At 49.2% G+C, this 23,682-nt stretch overlaps 2 protein-coding genes across 2 annotated transcripts; one reads left to right on the top strand and one right to left on the bottom strand.

Annotated features, from left to right (window-relative positions):
• Window positions 1-267: 267 nt before the first annotated feature.
• Window positions 268-13,336, bottom strand: UXT (ubiquitously expressed prefoldin like chaperone). Its single transcript, XM_056539221.1, has 6 exons — window positions 13,154-13,336; window positions 8,863-8,944; window positions 7,814-7,881; window positions 6,677-6,784; window positions 2,559-2,622; window positions 268-476 (listed from the first exon to the last, which is right to left on the bottom strand). Exons 1-6 carry the CDS (start codon window positions 13,213-13,215, stop codon window positions 429-431), a joined length of 432 nt encoding a protein of 143 aa, XP_056395196.1. The 5' UTR covers window positions 13,216-13,336; the 3' UTR covers window positions 268-428.
• Window positions 13,248-23,412, top strand: LOC130290952 (ER membrane protein complex subunit 3-like). Its single transcript, XM_056539220.1, has 8 exons — window positions 13,248-13,544; window positions 17,737-17,794; window positions 18,232-18,325; window positions 18,671-18,775; window positions 19,103-19,184; window positions 19,411-19,490; window positions 21,162-21,244; window positions 23,210-23,412. The coding sequence occupies exons 1-8, from the start codon at window positions 13,390-13,392 to the stop codon at window positions 23,303-23,305; spliced, it is 753 nt and encodes a 250-aa protein (XP_056395195.1). The 5' UTR covers window positions 13,248-13,389; the 3' UTR covers window positions 23,306-23,412.
• Window positions 23,413-23,682: the final 270 nt, after the last annotated feature.

Raw genomic sequence — 23,682 nt, 5'->3', positions numbered from 1 at the left:
AGCTCTGGAGTATAATACAGGATATAACTCAGGATCAGTACAGGATAAGTAATGTATGTACACAGTGACCTCACCAGCAGAATAGTGAGTACAGCTCTGGAGTATAATACAGGATTAAACTCAGGATCAGTACAGGATAAGTAACGTAATGTATGTACACAGTGACCTCACCAGCAGAATAGAGAGTGCAGCTCTGGAGTATAATACAGTATAAGTAATGAATGTACACAGTGCTCCCAAATCTGAAGCAAATGAATTTTCCATTACTCTGCACAGAACAGAAGTTTATTTCACAATAATTTTCCAATAATCCTTATTGCTGCGCTCTGATGTGGATGCAGGCACAAGCACCTGACCTGCGCCGGTCCTGTCCTCACACACGTCTCTGCCTCTTTCCTTATAGATGCCGCAGTCTCCTCCGTCTACTATCACTTCTCCAGAGGCTCACTGGGCAGATTCTGTAATTCCCGAAGACCCTAAAAAGGAAAAAGCAAAAACCCATCGGTCTAATAGAGTGTTTCCCAACCAGGGTGCCTCCAGCTGTTGCAAAACTACAACTACCAGCATGCCCGGACAGCCGTTGGCTGTCCGGGCATGCTGGGAGTTGTAGTTTTGCAGCAGCTGGAGGCATCATGGTTAGGAAACTCTGGTCTAATGACACCATGAACAGCCAGGACTCCACCCTCTATGACGCCTTATAGAAACATAATAGGGTTTATGGTAAGGAATTGTCCAATCAGTAAGGACTATACCGATATAAAGTATGCCGAGTCCTGATGCAATAGGTAAGTCCTAGTCACGAGGCTAGAATAGAGTGAACCCAGGTAGATGTATAAGTCATAGCAGTCATTGGAATTGTAGCATCATTGGCTATGGAACATTTTGGGAGGCAATGTGGCAAAATTCACACACAGTGGGGCAAAAAAGTATTTAGTCAGCCCCCAATTGTACAAGTTCTCCCCTTTATAAAGATGAGAGAGGCTGTAATTATCATCATAGATTATAACCTCAACAATGAGAGACAGAATGAGAAAAATCCATAAAATCTCATTGTCTGATTTTTTTAAGAATTTATTTGTAAATTATGGTGGAAAGTAAGTATTTGGTCAATAACAAAAGTTCATCTCAATACTTTGTTATATCCCCTTTGTTGGCAATGACAGAGGTCACATGTTTTCTGTCTTCACAAGGTCCTCACACACTGTTGCTGGTATTTTGGCCCATTCCTCCATGCAGATCTCCTCTAGGGCAGTGATGTTTTGGGGCTGTCGCTAGGCAACATGGACTTTCAACTCCCTACAAGGGTTTTCTATGGGGTTGAGATGTGGAGACTGGCTAGGTCACTCCAGGACCTTGAAATGCTTCTTATGAAGCCACTCCTTCGTTATCTGGTGGTGTGTTTGGGATCATTGTCACGCTGAAAGACCCAGCCATGTTTCAACTTTAATGCCCTTGCTGATGGAAGGAGGTTTTCACTCAAAATCTCACGATACATGGCCCCATTCATTCTTTCCTTTACATGGATCAGTCGTCCTGGTTCCTTCGCAGAAAAACAGCCCCAAAGCATGATGTTTCCCCCCCCCCATGCTTCACAGTAGGTATGGTGCTCTTTGGTTGCAACTCTGCATTCTTTTTCCTCCAAAAAGAACAAGTTGAGTTTTTACCAAAAAGTTCTACTTTGGTTTCATCTGACCATATGACATTCTCCCAATACTCTTCTGGATCATCCAAATGCTCTCTAGCAAACTGCAGACGTGCCCTGACATGTACTGGCTTAAGCAGGGGGACACGTCTGGCACTGCATGATTTGAGTCCCTGGCGGTGTAGTGTGTTACTGATGGTAGCCTTTGTTACTTTGGTCCCACCTCTCTGCAGGTCATTCACTAGTTCCCCCGTGTGGTTCTGGGATTTTTGCTCACTGTTTTTTGTGATCATTTTGACACCACGGGGTGAGATCTTGCGTGGAGCCCCAGATCGAGGGAGATTATCAGTGGTCTTGTACGTCTTCCATTTTCTAATAATTGCTCCTATGGTTGATTTCTTCACACCAAGCTGCTTGCCTATTGCAGATTCAGTCTTCCCAGCCTGGTGCAGGTCTACCATTTTGTTTCTGGTGTCCTTCGACAGCTATTTGGTCTTGGCCATAGTGGAGTTTGAAGTGTGACTGATAGAGGTTGTGGACAGGTATCTTTTATACTGATAACAAGTTCAAACAGGAGCCTTTAATACAGGTAACAAGTGGAGGACAGAGGAGACTCATAAAGAAGAAGTTACAGGTATGTGAGAGCCAGAAATCTTGCTTGTTTGTAGGTGACCAAATAATTATTTTCCACCATAATTTGCAAATAAATTCTTTAAAAATCAGACAATGTGATTTTATGGATATTTTTTTTCCCCTCATTCTGTCTCTCATAGTTGAGGTTATAACCTATGATGAAGATTACAGCCTCTCATCTTTATAAGTGGGAGAACTTATATAATTGGTGGCTGACTAAATACTTTTTTGCCCTACTGTATCCAGATCTACAGGCCACCTCTGTATCCCCAAGTGGTCTCACCTCTAGAACCAGTCTGATATGGGCTTTTATATTGGCAGCGTCTTTGGTAAGATTTTCACTAATTCTGAAAAAAATAATATTGAAAAATTATTATAATAAATAATAATAAATATATAATATAATATATATATATATATATATATACATATATATATATATATATTTTTATAATATATGAATAAAATGAAAAAGAAAGTTACATGTAAAAAACAAAATATATTACTTTACTTTATTGACAAGTGGTTCTAGACAAGACTAGCTCAGACATGCAGATATGGTTGGTCTTGTCTAATCTAGATATGTAACGTCTCATAATATCTAGATCTGTCCAGTCAGATTGTGATTATAGAAAACCTAAATCTATAAAATCTATATACCGTAAGTCTTAAAGGGGTAATGTCACAAAGAATGGGATCGCCGAACATCTGGTTGACAGGTTGCTGGGCGGGGCTGGAGAGGACCCAGCGGTCATGGTACATATTGGCACCAATGACAAAGTAAGAGGTAGGTGGGAGTGTCCTTAAAAATGATTTCAGGGACATAGGCTGGAAGCTTAAGGCAAGGACCTCCAAGGTAATAATTTCTCAAATATTATCAGTACCACGAGCCTCACCAGAGAGGCAGCGGGACATCAGGGAGGTAAACAAGTGGCTCAGAAGCTGGTGTAGGAAGGAGGGGTTTAGGTTCATGGAGAACTGGGCCGACTTCGCTGTCTATACCGGCTCTACCATAGGGCTGCACCTCAATGGGGAGGGTGCGGCTGTGCTTGGGGAGAAGATGGCTAGAAGGGTGGAGGTCACCTGTTTAACCCAGGAAGAAGTACAGGTCACCTGTCTAACCCAGGAAGAAGTACAAAAAGAAAAATAATCAATATAGCAAATCACCAGGTCCAGATGGCATTCACCCCCGTGTTCTAAAGGAATTAAGTAATGTAATAGACAGACCCCTATTTAATATTCAGGGACTCTATAGTAACAGGGACTGTTCCCCAGGACTAACGTATGGCAAAAGGTGACCCCGGGAATTATAGACCTGTTCGATTAAACTTGGTTGTATGTAAATTGTTTGAGGGTTTTCTAAGAGATACCATTTTGGAGTATCTTGATACAATCCTGATCAGCTTTTATGAGGAGGTGAGCTCCTGACTGGACCAGGGGAAATCACAGGATGTCGTATATCTGGATTTTTCCAAAGCATTTGATATGGTGCCACATAAAAGGTTGGTGCATAAAATGAGAATGATGGGGCTGGGGGAGAATGTGTGCAAGTGGGTAAGTAACTGGCTCAGTGATAGGAAACAGAGGGTGGTCATTAATGGTACTTATTCTGGCTGGGTGACTGTTACTAGTGGGGACCACAGGGGTCAGTCTTGGGTCCTGTCCTATTTAATATATTTATTAATGACCTTGTAGAGGGTTGAATAGTAAAGTAGCAATCTTTGCAGATGATACTAAACTCTATAAAGCGGTAAACACAATAGAGGACAGTGCACTGTATATAGTAGATAACACTATAGAGGACAGTGCACGGTGTATAGTAGATAACACTATAGAGGACAGTGCACGGTGTATTGTAGATAACACTATAGAGGACAGTGCACTGTTACAAATGGATCTGGATAGGTTGTAGGTTTGGGCTGGGAAGTGGTAGATGAGGTTCAACACTGATAAATGTAAGGTAATGCACATGGGGAAGAATAATCCGGGCTGGCAGTATTAAATGGGAGAACACTTGGGACGAATGACATGGAAAAGGACTTAGGAGTCTTAGTTAACAGTAAATTTAGCTGTAATGACCAGTGTCGGGCAGCTACTGCCAAGGCAAATAAAATCATGGGGGGCATCAATAGGGGCATAGATGCCCACGACAAGGAAATCATTCTACTGCTGTACAAATCACTATTCAGACTACACATAGAATACTGTGTACAGTACTGGTCAGACCACACATAGAATACTGTGTACAGTACTGGGCAGACCACACATGGAATACTGTGTACAGTACTGGGCAGACCACACATAGAATACTGTGTACAGTACTGGGCAGACCACACATGGAATACTGTGTACAGTACTGGTCAGACCACACATAGAATACTGTGTACAGTACGGGGCACCACACATAGAATACTGTGTACAGTACTGGTCAGACCACACATGGAATACTGTGTACAGTACTGGTCAGACCACACATGGAATACTGTGTACAGTACTGGTCAGACCACACATAGAATACTGTGGACAGTACTAGTCAGACCACACATAGAATACTGTGTACAGTACTGGTCAGACCACACATGGAATACTGTGTACAGTACTGGGCACCAGTGTACAAGAAAGATATAGTGGAGCTGGAGAGGGTTCAAAGACGGGCAACCAGAGTAATACGGGGAATGGGAGGACTACAGTACCCAGAAAGATTATCAGAATTAGGGTTATTAAGTTTAGAAAAAAAGAAGGCTTAGGGGCGACCTAATAACTATGTATAAATATATCAGGACAGTACAGAGATCACTCCCATGATCCATTTATACCCATTTATATCATGATTAAGGGCTCATCTGCAGCCCGAAACGCGTCGGCGCGATGTTTTTATACACTATTTCGTTTTTCTTGTCCTCAGGGATTTTAACCGTCCACAGTAAAGGTTACGTTTTATTTTTCTGGTCAGCGAGCTGAACTTCTCACCTTCTATTTATACCCAGGACTGTTTCTATAACAAGGGCGCATCCTCTACGATGAATGTGTACACATCTAGATTAGAAAAGACTAGCCCAGACTCTTCTAGGCAATGAAATGTTACACAAGACTAGATGAGGCAAACCAAGTGTAGAAAAACTTAGATTAAAGAAGAGTAGTGTAAATCCGTACTGGCCCAGACTCTTCTAGATGATCTAGATTAGACAAATCTGCATAACATGGGACTAGAGCCAAGCCTGTTCTAGACTAGACAAAACATGCCTAGAGTCTTCTACATTAGACAAAAGTACAAGTCTACAGAACATTAGACTTGATGCGTGTGTACAAATCTAGAGATAAGACTAACCTAAATTAAAGGGTACCTTTCATCAAAAAAACTTTTGATATATTATAGATTAATGTATGCAGAATAACTTTCCAATAGCATGTTATTAACAAATATGCTTCTTTCTATTTAATTTTCTCCCTTCCAGTCCAAGCCCCCTTTTTTTTTTTTTTTTTTTTTTTTTTTTTTTTTTATAGATTTCAGACTCATGCTAGAGTCCTAATCTCAGACTGCAGCCGGGACACAGACAAGCTCAGCTGGCAGCTCCGAATCTTCTCCTCTCTGTTTACAACTGCATGTGCAGAGAGAAGAAAGATCGGAGCTCAGATAGTAAAATGAATGAGGGCCGGCAGTAAGGCAGAGTCAGGAGTATGCCCTGCTGTGTGCTGGCTACTGCCTGTCTGATTGACAGGCAGGGAGCAGTGCTGAGCTTGTCTGTGTCCCGGCTGCAGTCTGAGATTTAGGACTCCAGCATGAGTCTGAAATCTATAAAAAAAAAAAAAAAAGGGGCTTGTGGCCAGGACTGATAGGGAGACCTCTAGTGGTCATTTTTTCAAAGTGGAAAATTAAATAGAAAGAAGCATATTTTTTTAATAACATGCTATTGGAACGTTATTCTGCATACATTAATCTATAGTATATCAAAAGTTTTTTTGATGAAAGACACCCTTTAAACTAGGTTTACACTTCTTTTCAGGTCAGTCCTGACTGGCTTAGTCAACTCTAGATTACACAGGACTTGTCTAGATAAGAGTAGGCTACATACCATGTACTTGATGGGCCTAGATACATCTAGAATAGATAAAATAGTAGAACCAGGTCTACATGAGACTAGATAAATCTAGATGTGCCTTGTCTCATTACAATCTAGGCCAGTGTTTCCCAAACAGGGTGCCTCCAGCTGTTGCAAAACTACAACTTCCAGCATGCCCGGACAGCCAACGGCTGTCCGGGCATGCTGGAGGTTGTAGTTTTGCAACAGCTGGAGGCACCCGGTTTGGGAAACACTGATCTGAGTGGTGTCTAGTCTTGCTAAAACCAACATAAACAAGACACAGCCTAGAAAAACCGACACAACATAAGACTTTTCTTACTCTGTCAGCATTTTGTTCTTTTTCTCGATAAACCTGAGGGCTTCATCCAGAGTCAGCTCAGCAAAAAATCCAAATCCTAACGCCACAAAGATTTTGGAGGCATCTGGGCTGAGGAGGAAAGAAGCGGCAGAGTATGAGTATTAAAGGGGGACTCCAGTGAAAAACCTTTCTTTTTTTCACATGAACTGGCTACAGAAAGTTAAACAGATTTGTAAATTACTCCTGTAAAAAAAAAAAAAAATCTTAATCCTTCCAGTACTTACCAGCTGCTGAAGTTGAGTTGTTCTTTTCTGTTGGACCACAGTGCTCTCTGGAGACACCTCTGTCTGTCTCGGGAACTGTCCAGAGTAGGAGCAAATCCCCATAGCAAACCCATTCTGCTGCAGAGAGTTCCTGAGACAGACAGAGGTGTCAGTAGAGAGCACTGTGGTCAGACTCAACTTCTGCAGCTGATAAGTACTGGAAGGATTAAGATTAATTTTTTATGGAATTAATTTACAAATCTGTTTAACTTTCTGGAGCCAGTTGACATGAGCCAAAAAAAAAATTTTTTTTTTTACTGGAATACCCCTTTAAGGAGGAAGAACATGGGGTAAGTATGAATCAAGACTAGGGGGGCAATATACTGGGGAAACTGTAGGACATTGATAATGTGGACGGTGGCCATGAGGGCCAAAAATTCCAAGGATCTCTGTGTATACTGGGGTTGACAATGCAGAGGTGACTATGTACCGACATCTATTTCTACACCGATATATATATATATATATATATTTTTTTTTTATATATATATTTTATAGATAATCATAATTTTTTTTAATTATGTAATATACGGTATATTTAATTATGTAATTGTTTAATTATGTAATTATGTTATATTTAATTATGTAATATATAGATAATCATATTTTTTTTATTATGTAATATATATATATAAATATTTTATTTATTTAAATATATATTTTATAGATAATCACAATTTTTTTTCATTATGTATAAAATTATATATACACACACATACATTTCATTAACCTCTACAGTTCTAAAAAAAATAGTCAACCCCAATTTGATTTCATGTATATGGTGCATGTTCGGGAGAGAAAAGACTGAGAAGAATATTATGGGGTGATCACTCACACTTCAGCGTTTACGTAGAAATTACAGCCCAAGTCGACCTGTGTCTGGAGGGGCCCCGACTCCAACTCCTGCAGGAAGATAAAGAAGATCTTATGAACACAAAAACGTACACACCCTAGATAAGGCCCATAACAAGGAAGAATAGTAACTTAGGGTGCGTTCACACAAGCGTATTACCTACGGCATTTACGCAGCGTATTTGCTGCGGAAAAGCCACAGCGGATTTTGCTATAATTGACAATGGGTCTGAAGGAAAATCTGCAAATCTGCCTACACTGCGGATTTTCTGCTGACCTACTGAAGTGAATGGTAGCAAAATTGAAGTCAATAGGGTCTGCGGTGGAAATTCTGCAGCGGAAAATCTGCTGCGGACAGCTGCGAAGAGCCCGCCCCCTTTCAAATATGCATCTGGAAACCGGCAAATAAATCCACCCGTGTGAATGTACCCCTAAGGGTACATTCAGATGAGCGGATTTTCCGTGCGTAATTCGCTGTGGATCCATCGCTGAAGGACTTCTTTATGCTGCCTTTACATGTGTCTGCTCGGAGCGGCAATGCACCGCTACGAGCAGACACACTGCGATGGCAGCTCTCGGCCTAGCTCACACTGGAAGCTCTCGGCCTAGCTCATTGAGCAGGGGGAGTGGCCACATGCGCATGCGCGGCGACTTGCACATCGCTTCAGTGTGTCTGCAGGTAGCGGTGTATTGCCGCTCCGAGCAGGCACATGTAAAGGCACCAGACAGAGGTCCTTCAGCGGCGGATCCACAGAGTAAAATACGCTGTAAATCTGCCCGTGTGAACGTACCCTAAGGCTGGAATTTCTTCCATATAGGCTAAGTTAGCTAACATCTGGTTTATGTATTGTTCATCATTCATGCCTATAGGGGGCGCAAGACAGATATTCAGAAGCAGCTACACTACTGATGCTTTGTATCCACTACTGGAATAGAGCAGATTGCTATATACAGTGTATGGGTAAGATTGTTCCCTGTAGGTATCTGGACCCCCTATAAAAGCCAAAGAGTTTAAGGAGTTGAATCCTGTACCTGCAGCTTCTCAATGACGTTCTTCAGCTGCAGGTACTGACTGATCTTCTCATACACACTGTCACGATTCTCCAGCACTCTCCTGTAACAGAGGAAACACTTTAGAATTACTGTAATATCATGGGAATCTAGAAACAAGAGGCATGTCAACTGGTACTGTTCATAGAGATCACTGACTGGCACTGTGTATGGGGGCTATGGCTGGTACTGTTCATAGAGATCACTGACTGGCACTGTGTATGGGGGCTATGGCTGGTACTGTTCATAGAGATCACTGACAGGCACTGTGTATGGGGGCTATGGCTGGTACTGTTCATAGAGATCACTGACTGGCACTGTGTATGGGGGCTATGGCTGGTACTGTTCATAGAGATCACTGACTAGCACTGTTCATAGAGATCACTGGCTGGCACTGTGTATGGGGGCTATGGCTGGTACTGTTCATAGAGATCACTGACTGGCACTGTGTATGGGGGCTATGGCTGGTACTATTCATAGAGATCACTGACTGGCACTGTGTATGGGGGCTATGGCTGGTACTGTTCATAGAGATCACTGACTGGCACTGTGTATGGGGGCTATGGCTGGTACTATTCATAGAGATCACTGACTGGCACTGTGTATGGGGGCTATGGCTGGTACTGTTCATAGAGATCACTGACTGGCACTGTGTATGGGGGCTATGGCTGGTACTATTCATAGAGATCACTGACTGGCACTGTGTATGGGGGCTACGGCTGGTACTGTTCATAGAGATCACTGGCTGGCACTGTGTATGGGGGCTATGACTGGTACTGTTCATAGAGATCACTGACTGGCACTGTGTATGGGGGCTATGGCTGGTACTGTTCATAGAGATCACTGACTGGCAATGTGTATGGGGGCTATGGCTGGTACTGTTCATACAGATCACTGACTGGCACTGTGTATGGGGGCTATGGCTGGTACTGTTCATAGAGATCACTGACTGGCACTGTGTATGGGGGCTATGGCTGGTACTGTTCATAGAGATCACTGACATGCACTGTGTATGGGGGCTATGGCTGGTACTGTTCATAGAGATCACTGACAGGCACTGTGTATGGGGGCTATGACTGGTACTGTTCATAGAGATCACTGACTGGCACTGTGTATGGGGGCTATGGTTGGTACTGTTCATAGAGATCACTGACTGTCACTGTGTATGGGGGCTATCGCTGGTATTGTTCATACAGATCACTAACTGGCACTGTGTATGGGGGCTATGGCTGGTACTGTTCTTAGAGATCACTGACTGGCACTGTGTATGGGGGCTATGGCTGGTACTGTTCATAGAGATCACTGACTGGCACTGTGTATGGGGGCTATGACTGGTACTGTTTATAAAGATCACTAACAGGCACTGTGTATGGGGGCTATGGCTGGTACTGTTCATACAGATCACTGACTGGCACTGTGTATGGGGGCTATGACTGTCACGGTTCGTAGAGATCACTGATTGGCACTGTGTATGGGGCTATGGCTGGTACTATTTATAAGGATCATTGACTGACACTGTGTATGGGGCTTTATCTGGAACCATATAAGGGGACACAATGACAGCTACTGTTTATGGGGCTATGGCTGGCACTCTATAAGGGGGCACAATGGCTGGTACTGTTTATGGGGCTATGGCTGGCACTCTATAAGGGGGCACAATGGCTGGTGCTGTTTATGGGGCTAAGGCTGGCACGCTATAAGGGGGCACAATGGCTGGTACTGTTTATGGGGCTATGGCTGGCACTCTATAAGGGGGCACAATGGCTGGTACTGTGTATGGGGCTATGGCTGGCACTCTATAAGGGGGCACAATGGCTGGTACTGTTTATGGGGCTATGGCTGGCACTCTATAAGGGGTCACAATGGCTGGTACTGTTTATGGGGCTATGGCTGGCACTCTATAAGGGGGCACAATGGCTGGTACTGTTTATGGGGCTAAGGCTGGCACTCTATAAGGGGGCACAATGGCTGGTACTGTTTATGGGGCTATGGCTGGCACGCTATAAGGGGACACAATGGCTGGTACTGTTTATGGGGCTATGGCTGGCACTCTATAAGGGGGCACAATGGCTGGTACTGTTTATGGGGCTATGGCTGGCATGCTATAAGGGGGCACAATGGCTGGTACTGTTTATGGGACTAAGGCTGGCACTCTATAAGGGGACACAATGGCTGGTACTGTTTATGGGGCTATGGCTGGCACTCTATAAGGGGGCACAATGGCTGGTACAGTTTATGGGGCTATGGCTGGCACGCTATAAGGGGGCACAATGGCTGGTACTGTTTATGGGGCTATGGTTGGCACTCTATAAGGGGGCACAATGGCTGGTACTGTTTATGGGGCTATGGCTGGCACTCTATAAGGGGGCGCAATGGCTGGTACTGTTTATGGGGCTAAGGCTGGCACGCTATAAGGGGGCACAATGGCTGGTACTGTTTATGGGGCTATGGCTGGCACTCTATAAGGGGGCACAATGGCTGGTACTGTTTATGGGGCTATGGCTGGCACGCTATAAGGGGGCACAATGCCTGGTATTGTTTATGGGGCTATGGTTGGCACTCTATAAGGGGACACAATGGCTTGTACTGTTTATGGGGCTATGGCTGGCACGCTATAAGGGGACACAATGGCTGGTACTGTTTATGGGGCTATGGCTGGCACGCTATAAGGGGGCACAATGGCTGGTACTGTGTTATGGGGCAATGGCTGGCACTCTATAAGGGGGCACAATGGCTGGTACTGTTTATGGGGCTATGGTTGGCACTCTATAAGGGGTCACAATGGCTGGTACTGTTTATGGGGCTATGGCTGGCACTCTATAAGGGGACACAATGACTGCTACTGTTTATGGGGCTATGGCTGGCACTCTATAAGGGGGCACAATGCCTGGTACTGTTTATGGGGCTATGGATGGCACTCTATAAGGGGGCACAATGCCTGGTACTGTTTATGGGGCTATGGATGGCACTCTATAAGGGGGCACAATGCCTGGTACTGTTTATGGGGCTATGGATGGCACTCTATAAGGGGGCACAATGCCTGGTACTGTTTATGGGGCTATGGATGGCACTCTATAAGGGGGCACAATGCCTGGTACGGTTTATGGGGCTATGGATGGCACGCTATAAGGGGGCACAATGGCTGGTACTGTGTATGGGGCTATGGCTGGCACTCTATAAGGGGGCACAATGGCTGGTACTGTGTATGGGGCTATGGCTGGCACTCCATAAGGGGGCACAATGGCTGGTACTGTTTATGGGGCTATGGATGGCACTCTATAAGGGGGCACAATGGCTGGTACTGTTTATGGGGCTATGGATGGCACGCTATAAGGGGGCACAATGACTGCTACTGTTTATGGGGCTATGGCTGGCACTCTATAAGGGGGCACAATGGCTGGTACTGTTTATGGGGCTATGGCTGGCACTATATAAGGGGGCACAATGGCTGGTACTGTTTATGGGGCTATGGCTGGCACGCTATAAGGGGGCACAATGGCTGGTACTGTTTATGGGGCTATGGTTGGCACTCTATAAGGGGGCACAATGGCTGGTACTGTTTATGGGGCTATGGCTGGCACGCTATAAGGGGGCACAATGGCTGGTACTGTTTATGGGGCTATGGTTGGCACTCTATAAGGGGGCACAATGGCTGGTACTGTGTATGGGGATATGGATGGCACACTATAAGGGGGCACAATGGCTGGTACTGTTTATGGGGCTATGGCTGGCACGCTATAAGGGGGCACAATGGCTGGTACTGTTTATGGGGCTATGGCTGGCACGCTATAAGGGGGCACAATGGCTGGTACTGTTTATGGGGCTATGGCTGGCACGCTATAAGGGGGCACAATGGCTGGTACTGTGTATGGGGCTATGGTTGGCACTCTATAAGGGGGCACAATGGCTGGTACTGTGTATGGGGATATGGATGGCACACTATAAGGGGGCACAATGGCTGGTACTGTGTATGGGGATATGGATGGCACACTATAAGGGGGCACAATGGCACACATTGCAGAGATTTATCAAAACTACTGTAGTGGGGAACCAATCAGATTCCAGCTTTCATTTTTCAGAGTCCTAAACATGAAGCAGCGATCTGATTGGTCCCTGGCGTCATCCGATCCCCTGCACGATGGGACACACTTCCCCCATACGAGGCCTGTATACAAGGGGAGCTGTACACGGTAATTCTAGTAAATAACACGGTAAGAGTCACGTGGTGTCTGCAGCAGTCACGTGACCGGTCCCGGAGTCACGTGGTACGCACCTCAGATCTTTCTGCAGAGTGTCCGTAATGAACGTCTCGTATCTCAGGACTTTCTCCTCCATCCCGGGAGCTGCCCCGAGGCGGCCAACACCGCGCAGGCTCTGACGTCACGGAGCGCTCCTCCAGTCACATGACTAGTAATGACGTACTGGGCACCGCTGCCGCCATGATTGTTCCTGGAGGAACCGACCAACCGGAAGTGTACCGTGTCCTTCCGCTCTGACCGGCCAGGCAACATGGCGAGTCCGGAGTTACTGCTGGACTCCAGTATCCGGCTGTGGGTCGTGTTACCCATCGTGTTCATCACCTTCTTCAGCGGCCTCCTGAGGCACCATGTCACCCGCCTGCTGCAGGGCGAGAAGAAGACCGAGCTGGAGCCTCTGAGTGACAGGTGTGGCCCCTGAGCTGTCCCCTCCCCCTCGTTACTGTGGCCCCTGAGCTGTCCCCTCCCCCTCGTTAGTGTGGCCCCTGAGCTGTCCCCTCCCCCTCGTTAGTGTGGCCCCTGAGCTGTCCCCTCCCCCTCGTTAGTGTGGCCCCTGAGCTGTCTCCTCCCCCTCATTACTGTGGCCCCTGAGCTGTCCCCTCCCCCTCGTTACTGTGGCCCCTGAGCTGTCCCCTCCCCCTCGTTACTGTGGCCCCTGAGCTGTCCCCTCCCCCTCGTTACTGTGGCCCCTGAGCTGTCCCCTCCCCCTCGTTACTGTGGCCCCTGAGCTGTCTCCTCCCCCTCGTTACTGTGGCCCCTGAGCTGTCTCCTCCCCCTCGTTACTGTGGCCCCTGAGCTGTCTCCTCCCCCTCGTTACTGTGGCCCCTGAGCTGTCTCCTCCCCCTCATTAGTGTGGCCCCTGAGCTGTCCCCTCCCCCTCATTACTGTGGCCCCTGAGCTGTCCCCTCCCCCTCATTAGTGTGGCCCCTGAGCTGTCCCCTCCCCCTCATTAGTGTGGCCCCTGAGCTGTCCCCTCCCCCTCATTAGTGTGGCCCCTGAGCTGTCTCCTCCCCCTCATTAGTGTGGCCCCTGAGCTGTGTCTCCTCCCCCTCATTAGTGTGGCCCCTGAGCTGTGTCTCCTCCCCCTCATTAGTGTGGCCCCTGAGCTGTGTCCCCTTCTCCTCATTAGTGTGGCCCCTGAGCTGTGTCCCCTTCTCCTCATTAGTGTGGCCCCTGAGCTGTGTCCCCTTCTCCTCATTAGTGTGGCCCCTGAGCTGTGTCCCCCTTCTCCTCATTAGTGTGGCCCCTGAGCTGTGTCCCCCTTCTCCTCATTAGTGTGGCCCCTGAGCTGTGTCCCCCTTCTCCTCATTAGTGTGGCCCCTGAGCTGTGTCCCCCTTCTCCTCATTAGTGTGGCCCCTGAGCTGTGTCCCCCTTCTCCTCATTAGTGTGGCCCCTGAGCTGTGTCCCCCTTCTCCTCATTAGTGTGGCCCCTGAGCTGTGTCCCCCTTCTCCTCATTAGTGTGGCCCCTGAGCTGTGTCCCCCTTCTCCTCATTAGTGTGGCCCCTGAGCTGTGTCCCCTTCTCCTCATTAGTGTGGCCCCTGAGCTGTGTCCCCTTCTCCTCATTAGTGTGGCCCCTGAGCTGTGTCCCCTTCTCCTCATTAGTGTGGCCCCTGAGCTGTGTCCCCTTCTCCTCATTAGTGTGGCCCCTGAGCTGTGTCCCCTTCTCCTCATTAGTGTGGCCCCTGAGCTGTGTCCCCTTCTCCTCATTAGTGTGGCCCCTGAACTGTGTCCCCCTTCTCCTCATTAGTGTGGCCCCTGAGCTGTGTCCCCTTCTCCTCATTAGTGTGGCCCCTGAGCTGTGTCCCCTTCTCCTCATTAGTGTGGCCCCTGAGCTGTGTCCCCCTTCTCCTCATTAGTGTGGCCCCTGAGCTGTGTCCCCCTTCTCCTCATTAGTGTGGCCCCTGAGCTGTGTCCCCCTTCTACTCATTAGTGTGGCCCCTGAGCTGTGTCCCCCTTCTCCTCATTAGTGTGGCCCCTGAGCTGTCTCCTCCCCTTCATTAGTGTGGCCCCTGAGCTGTGTCTCCTCCCCCTCATTAGTGTGGCCCCTGAGCTGTGTCTCCTCCCCCTCATTAGTGTGGCCCCTGAGCTGTGTCCCCTTCTCCTCATTAGTGTGGCCCCTGAGCTGTGTCCCCTTCTCCTCATTAGTGTGGCCCCTGAGCTGTGTCCCCTTCTCATTAGTGTGGCCCCTGAGCTGTGTCCCCCTTCTCCTCATTAGTGTGGCCCCTGAGCTGTGTCCCCCTTCTCCTCATTAGTGTGGCCCCTGAGCTGTGTCCCCCTTCTCCTCATTAGTGTGGCCCCTGAGCTGTGTCCCCCTTCTCCTCATTAGTGTGGCCCCTGAGCTGTGTCCCCCTTCTCCTCATTAGTGTGGCCCCTGAGCTGTGTCCCCTTCTCCTCATTAGTGTGGCTCCTGAGCTGTGTCCCCTTCTCCTCATTAGTGTGGCCCCTGAGCTGTGTCCCCTTCTCCTCATTAGTGTGGCCCCTGAGCTGTGTCCCCTTCTCCTCATTAGTGTGGCCCCTGAGCTGTGTCCCCCTTCTCCTCATTAGTGTGGCCCCTGAGCTGTGTCCCCTTCTCCTCATTAGTGTGGCCCCTGAGCTGTGTCCCCTTCTCCTCATTAGTGTGGCCCCTGAGCTGTGTCCCCTTCTCCTCATTAGTGTGGCCCCTGAGCTGTGTCCCCCTTCTCCTCATTAGTGTGGCCCCTGAGCTGTGTCCCCCTTCTCCTCATTAGTGTGGCCCCTGAGCTGTGTCCCCCTTCTCCTCATTAGTGTGGCCCCTGAGCTGTGTCCCCTTCTCCTCATTACTGTGGCTCCTGAGCTGTGTCCCCTTCTCCTCATTACTGTGGCCCCTGAGCTGTGTCCCCTTCTCCTCAGTGTGGCCCCTGAGCTGTATCCCCTTCTCCTCATTAGTGTGGCCCCTGAGCTGTGTCCCCTTCTCCTCATTAGTGTGGCCCCTGAGCTGTGTCCCCTTCTCCTCATTAGTGTGGCCCCTGAGCTGTGTCCCCTTCTCCTCATTAGTGTGGCCCCTGAGCTGTGTCCCCTTCTCCTCATTACTGTGGCTCCTGAGCTGTGTCCCCTTCTCATTAGTGTGGCCCCTGAGCTGTGTCCCCTTCTCCTCATTAGTGTGGCCCCTGAGCTGTGTCCCCTTCTCCTCATTAGTGTGGCCCCTGAGCTGTGTCCCCTTCTCCTCATTAGTGTGGCCCCTGAGCTGTGTCCCCTTCTCCTCATTAGTGTGGCCCCTGAGCTGTGTCCCCTTCTCCTCATTACTGTGGCTCCTGAGCTGTGTCCCCTTCTCATTAGTGTGGCCCCTGAGCTGTGTCCCCTTCTCCTCATTAGTGTGGCCCCTGAGCTGTGTCCCCTTCTCCTCATTAGTGTGGCCCCTGAGCTGTGACTCCTCCTTCTAATACTTATTGACGCCCCTAAGCTATAACTCTTATTCCAGACCTTTGACTCCTCCCCTTGTACTAATTTGGTACCTCCTAGTTGTCCCCTCTGTGGCCCCTTGGCCGTCCCCCTCTCCCCTCTGTGGCCCCTCTCCCCTCGGCCGTCCCCCTCTGTGGCCCCTCGGCCCTCCCCCTCTCCCCTCTGTGGCCCCTTGGCCGCCCCCCTCTCCCCTCTGTGGCCCCTCGGCCGCCCCCCTCTCCCCTCTGTGGCCCCTCGGCCGCCCCCCTCTCCCCTCTGTGGCCCCTCGGCCGCCCCCCTCTCCCCTCTGTGGCCCCTCGGCCGCCCCCCTCTCCCCTCTGTGGCCCCTCGGCCGCCCCCCTCTCCCCTCTGTGGCCCCTCGGCCGCCCCCCTCTCCCCTCTGTGGCCCCTCGGCCGCCCCCCTCTCCCCTCTGTGGCCCCTCGGCCGCCCCCCTCTCCCCTCTGTGGCCCCTCGGCCGCCCCCCTCTCCCCTCTGTGGCCCCTCGGCCGCCCCCCTCTCCCCTCTGTGGCCCCTCGGCCGCCCCCCTCTCCCCTCTGTGGCCCCTCGGCCGCCCCCCTCTCCCCTCTGTGGCCCCTCGGCCGCCCCCCTCTCCCCTCTGTGGCCCCTCGGCCGCCCCCCTCTCCCCTCTGTGGCCCCTCGGCCGCCCCCCTCTGTGGCCCCTCGGCCGCCCCCCTCTCCCCTCTGTGGCCCCTCGGCCGCCCCCCCTCTCCCCTCTGTGGCCCCTCGGCCGCCCCCCCTCTCCCCTCTGTGGCCCCTCGGCCGCCCCCCTCTCCCCTCTGTGGCCCCTCGGCCGCCCCCCTCTCCCCTCTGTGGCCCCTCGGCCCTCCCCCTCTCTCCTCTGTGGCCTCTCTCCTCTGTGGCCCCTCTCCCCTCTGTGGCCTCTCTCCTCTGTGGCCCCTCTCCCCTCTGTGGCCCCTCGGCCCTCCCCCTCTCCCCTCTGTGGCCCCTCGGCCCTCCCCCTCTCCCCTCTGTGGCCCCTCGGCCCTCCCCCTCTCCCCCCTGTGGCCCCTCGGCCCTCCCCCTCTCCCCTCTGTGGCCCCTCGGCCCTCCCCCTCTCCCCTCTGTGGCCCCTCGGCCGCCCCCCCTCTCCCCTCTGTGGCCCCTCGGCCGCCCCCCCTCTCCCCTCTGTGGCCCCTCGGCCGCCCCCCTCTAACACTTTGTCTTCCTTCCATACCTCAGTCAGGTTCTGATCCGAAGCCGAATCCTCCGGGAGAACGGGAAATACATCCCCCGGCAGGTGAGTCCGGGGTCACATCTTCTAGTCATTGTGTAAGATAGTGTCTGATTCTGGGAAAGCTGGGTTATTACTTGTACAGCTGTCTTCACTGCTACTGTAGCGGGGGGTGGCTCTTCATACATGACTAGACAGAGGTGCCAGTCAGGGCTTTCAGAAAGCTGGGTGATGCTCCCTGTGATGGTTGTAATGGTGCAGTCCATCCATAACAGGACTCAGGATATCATTTGCTGTAGGTGCGGATTAGGTATCTGACTCTTTCAGTAGTGCAGCCTCAGGCCGTCTGTTCAGATTGTGAAGGTTCTGTATCCTGAAGAACAAGTCAGTTCTAAGGGGGGAGGGGGGGGGGGGTAACCACCTGTCACTTGTGGGGGGGACACCCGGGGGAGGGGGATGTGACCGGTCTTCTCATTGATGAACTTCTCTCCTTTTGCCCACAGTCATTTCTCATGAGGAAATTCTACTTCAATGACGCGGAGACCGGATTCTTCAAGAAGACCAAGAGGAAAGTGATCCAGAAGAACCCCATGACCGGTATGAAGCCCCTCTGTGTGGTGTCCCCCCCCACCCTCTGTGTCCCCCCCCCCTCTCATCCCCCCCCTGTGTCCCCCCTCACCCCCTCTGTGTCCCCTCATCCCCCTCTGTCTGTCCCTCCCCCTCTGTGTGTTCTCCCCCCTCATCCCCCTCTGTGTGTCTCCCCCCCCCAATCCCCCTCTGTATGTGTCCCCCCCCCCAATCCCCCCTCTGTGTGTTCCCCCCCCCCCCCTCATCCCCCTCTGTGTCCCCTCATCCCCCTCTGTGTCCCCTCATCCCCCTCTGTGTCCCCCCCCAGTCTATGGACCGCCGCCTGCTTCACCTTCTCCTTCTGCCATTGCACAGATCCCACCATGATGACGGAGATGATGAAGGGCAACCTGACCAACGTCCTCCCCATGATCCTCATCGGGGGCTGGATCAACTGGGCCTTCTCTGGCTTCCTTACAAGTAAGATTCTCCCACAAGCCTTTCATCACGTCTTACCTTCCTGCTTCACATGACAGGCCTGAGGCTGCACTACTGAAGCGCACAGTCACATCTATAGTCACCCTCACTATGCAGGTGTATAGGACTCATCCAAGCCAAGGTGGAGGTAACATTGATTTCACACAGCTGTAGCTCAGTAGTGCAGCCTCAGGCTTTGGGGCCTGTAGTTTCAATCAGCTGTATCTCTGCAGGGGAGCGAGGTATTACAAAACCGTTTTCACGTTGTTTATCTGCATTTAAGGACACATAGGACAGACTTGACATTTCATGTATGTTGTGTCTTTCCAGCAAAGGTTCCGTTCCCCCTGACCCTGCGATTCAAGCCCATGTTACAGCGGGGCATCGAGCTGGTGTCTCTGGATGCATCTTGGTAAGTATACCTTCTGCTTGATACCCCTGCAACAGTGTGTGTGTGTCTCCAGCTGTTGCAAAACTACAACTACCAGCATGCCCGGACAGCCGAAGGCTGTCCGGGCATGCTGGGAGTTGTAGTTTTGCAACAGCTGGAGGCTCACTGTTTGAAGAAAAAAAAAAAAAAAAAAATGCTGCCTAACAGCTTGATTCACGCTGTAGATCTGACCTGTGGCTTTTTGTAGGGTTAGCTCGGCATCCTGGTATTTCCTCAACGTGTTTGGCCTGAGGAGTATGTATACACTGATACTGGGACAGGACAATGGTGAGTAAGATGTCTACCTATAACTAGATAACAATCTCCAATTATACCCGTAGAGAAGTCTTGTCCATATCATGTACAGTCAATCGCTAGTCCTACAGCGCCATCAGTTTCATTCCAGCACAACCATTACTGTAACTGGGTCATGTGATTGCAAGTCTGATCCGCAGAAAATCAGATGTCCGGCAGTATTAAAGGAGATATCCAGTGGTGAAAAACGTATCCCCTATCCTAAGGATAGGGGATAAGTTTCAGATCGTGGGGGGGTCCGACCACTGGGGCCCCCCGCGATCTCTCTGTACAGGGCCCCCGACTCGCTGGCCAGATAGCGGGTGTCGACCACCGGACGAAGTGGCGGCTGACACGCCCCCTCAATACATCTCTATGGCAGAGCCGGAGATTGACGAAGGCAGCGCTCCTGCTCTGCCATAGACTTGTATTGAGGGGGCGTGTCAGCTGCCGCTTCGTCTGGTGGTCAACACGCCCCCTTCCTGTCAGGGCACCAGCGGTCAGACCCCCGCGATCTGAAACTTGTCCCCTATCTTTAGGATAGGGGATAAGTTTTTCACCACTGGAAATCTCCTTTAAAGTAGCAGTAAGTGTCTGATAGTGTTGGGAGGGCTCGGCTCCTGTGTGCGTGACGTTTTGCTCACAGCAGGTCGGCTGATCCAAACACACCCCGTTCATTCATCTCTATGGGAGAGGCGGAGGCACAGCGTGAGACGAATGGAGGGGGCATGTTTTGATCAGCTGACCTGCTGGGTACGAAACACACTGTAACCGAGCAGAGCCGGCGCTCCGTACTGGAGATTGCGGGGGATCCCAGCAGTCGGACCCCCAGCGATCAGACACTTATCCCCTATCCAGTTTATTACCGCTGGACGTCTTCTTCAATGTAGTTTCCCAACTACATCTCCCAGCATGCAGGGTGCCCCCAGCTGTTGCAAAACTACACCTCTTAGCAGCCTTTGGCTGTCTGGGCATGCTGAGAGTTGTAGTTTTTGCAACAGCTGGGGACACCCTGGCTGGTAAACAGTGGTTTAAAGGGGTACTCTTCTGGAAAAAAAAATTGAAACAACTGGTGCCAGAAAGTTAAAACATTTGTAAATTACTTCTATTAAAAAATCTTAATCCTTCCAGTAGTTAAGAGCTGCTGTATGCTCTACAGGAAGTTCTTTTCTTTAAGAATTTCTTTTCTGTCTGACCACAGTGCTCTCTGCTGACACCTCTGTCCATGTTTTCTATGGGGATTTGCTCCTACTCTGGACAGTTCCTAAAATGGACAGAGGTGTCAGCAGAGAGCACTGTGATCAGACAGAAAAGGAATTCAAAAAGAAAAGAACTTCCTGTGGAGAATATAGCAGCTAAGTACTGGAAGAAGTTTTTTTTTTTTTTTTTTTTTTTTTTTTTTCTCCCCATAGAAGTAATTTAAAAATGTGTTTTAACTTTCTGGCACCAGCTGATGAAAAAAAAAAAAGAAAGAAATAAAAAAAAAAAAAGTTTTCCAGAGGAGAACCCCTTTAATGTGTAGAGAGGAAGTGGTCAATCTTGGGTCAGCTGACTTCTTGTGACCTATCACATCCCTTCCGCTAGATCCCACAGGTTGCACTTTATCGCCAGTCTTCAGTCTCTTTTTTTGGGGGGGGATTTAACCTTTTTGTTTCTGCCTTCCAGCTGCCGACCAGAGTCGTATCATGCAGGACCAGATGACGGGAGCGGCCATGGCTGTGCCCCAAGATATCAATAAAGCCTTCAAAGTAAGTACAGCAGGAATAGAACCAAACAGAGGTAGTTTCTTCCCAAAAACACCACCACCCCTGCCCTCAGGTTGTGTGTGTGGTCTTACTACTTGGCTCCATTTACTTCAATTCACCTGAGCTGCAATACCACACACAACCTGAGGACAGGTGGGGCTCTGTTTTTTTAAAGAAATTATCTTTGTTTTTCTAATCCTGGATAATAATTTTGTTTTTGTTTTTTAAACAAATTTACCACCATTGTCGCCTATGGAAAATAGATTTTGGTAACCTACTCACTGTAGAGCAGTGTTTCCTAACCAGTTTGCATCTGGGCATGCTGGGATTTGTAGTTTTGCACCACCGAGATGTGGTAAGTTACCTATATGGGGGCAGTAGATGAGACATGCTTCCATGCTGCAGGTTAAAATACAATACGGGGGGAGGAGGGAGGTGCAGCTGCAGTTTCTCTTTGTCTGAAGGGGGATTTAATGGTGATGTAAATAGTCTAGCGCAGTGTTTACCAACCTGAGTGCCTCCAGCTGTTACAAAACTACAACTCCTAAGTTAGCATTTTTTTTTTTTATATTTCACCTCGCAAATAATTATATTTTGTTTTTGAGCATAAGTTATGGAAAAATAAAAGGTGTCATTACAAAGTATAATTGGTCCCGCAAAAAACAAGCCTCATATTATTCTGTAGATGGAAAAATAAGAGTTTTTGCTATTATAGGACGAGGAGGAAAAAACAAAAGTGCAGAAACTAATAAAGACCTTATTTACTGACTATTTTGGTTGAAATTATTTCATCTACCAGGACAAGTGGATTTTCATGAGGGACATGTACCGTATTTTTCGCCCTATAGGACGCTCCGGCATATAAGACGCACACAATTTTAAATGAGGAAAATCTAGAGTACAATGTAAAGTATAGGACAGTGATCTTCAACCAGCGGCCCTCCAGATGTTGCAAAACTACAACTCTCAGCATGCCCGGACAGCCGTTGGCTGTCCGGGCATGCTGGGAGTTGTAGTTTTGCAACATCTGGAGGTCCGCAGGTTGAAGACCACTGGTATAGGAGGTAATACTCGCGTGTCCCCGCCGCTCCGGACCCGTCACCGCTGTCCTGGATGTCGCCCTCCATCGCTGTTGCCGCGTCCCCTGTCGTTCTGGAACATCTGCTGCCTGGTACAGTCGCTCTCCGTCGCCACCATCACATAGCTACGCACGTGACGCGACGAATAGAGCTGAGCGAATTTACAGTAAATTCGATTCGTCACGAACTTCTCGGCTCGGCAGTTGATGACTTATCCTGCATAAATTAGTTCAGCTTTTAGGTGCTCCCGTGGGCTGGAAAAGATGGATACATTCCTAGGAGACTCTTTCCTTGGACTGTATCCACCTTTTCCAGCCCACGGGAAGACACCTGAAAGCTGAACTAATTTATGCAGGATAAGTCATCAACTGCCGAGCTGAGAAGTTTGTGACGAATCGAATTTACTGTAAATTCGCTCATCTCTAGCGACGACTAAGGAAAGCGCCCGCCATGCAGGGGATCCCGGCACGGAGCAGACACCGAGGAGGCAGGTAAGGTCCCTCCCGGTGCAGCCGGGTTAGTGTCACTTTCGCTTCAGACGCGGCGGTCAGCTTTTATCGCCGCATCTGAAGGGTTAATACAGAGCATCACTGCGATCGGTGATGTCCTGTATTAGCCGCGGGTCCCGGCCGTTGATGGCTGCAGGGACTGCCGCGATAGGCGTGTATTCACCGTATAAGACGCACCAACTCCCCCCCCCCCCCATTTTAGGGAACAAAAAGTGCGTCTTATACGGCGAAAAATACGGTAGATATTGTTCCGCTTTAGTCCCTTGTACAAGTATTTTTTATTTTTTTTTTTATCTCCACACCGCTGTAGACTGAGTAACCAGTCATATCTGCTATAATGTATGTACAAATAATAATTTAATATTTTCCATCTTGTTTAGGCTGAATGGGAAGCGATGGAGATCACAGAACATCAATGGGCGCTGGAGAACGTGGAGGAAGATCTGGTCTCGAGGGACCTAAACCTGGAGTCATAATAATAACTTCTGTGCAGCCAAAGAGACTTTACCCTTGTACACAGTATTTTTCATACAGATTGCCAAATTAAAGTGCAATAATATAAATAATATAATGTTTGGGCCTGGTCGAATGGGTGACTCCTTGGCTTTATTATATTATTATTTTTATACAGCCGCTGTAGTTTAAATGGAAAGTCCATAAAGGCGATACACTGGCCCAGATTTACTCTTGCAAATGTGCAAACAAAAGTCTTATACGGTATTAACACTTTTGTTAACACGGGGGCATGGTTTTAGGTTAGGAAAATATTAGCACGTGTTTAAGCCGACTATTAGCTGGTTAAACCAGGCACCAGATTTATCAGATTTTGCACTGTCTAAGGGGAGCCTCCAGC

Source organism: Hyla sarda, chromosome 9, assembly GCF_029499605.1.
Source record: "Hyla sarda isolate aHylSar1 chromosome 9, aHylSar1.hap1, whole genome shotgun sequence".
In the NCBI taxonomy this organism is placed as follows: Eukaryota; Metazoa; Chordata; class Amphibia; order Anura; family Hylidae; genus Hyla; species Hyla sarda.
Note: the sequence above shows the minus strand (reverse complement) of the source record. Positions and strands in the feature narration are given on the sequence as shown.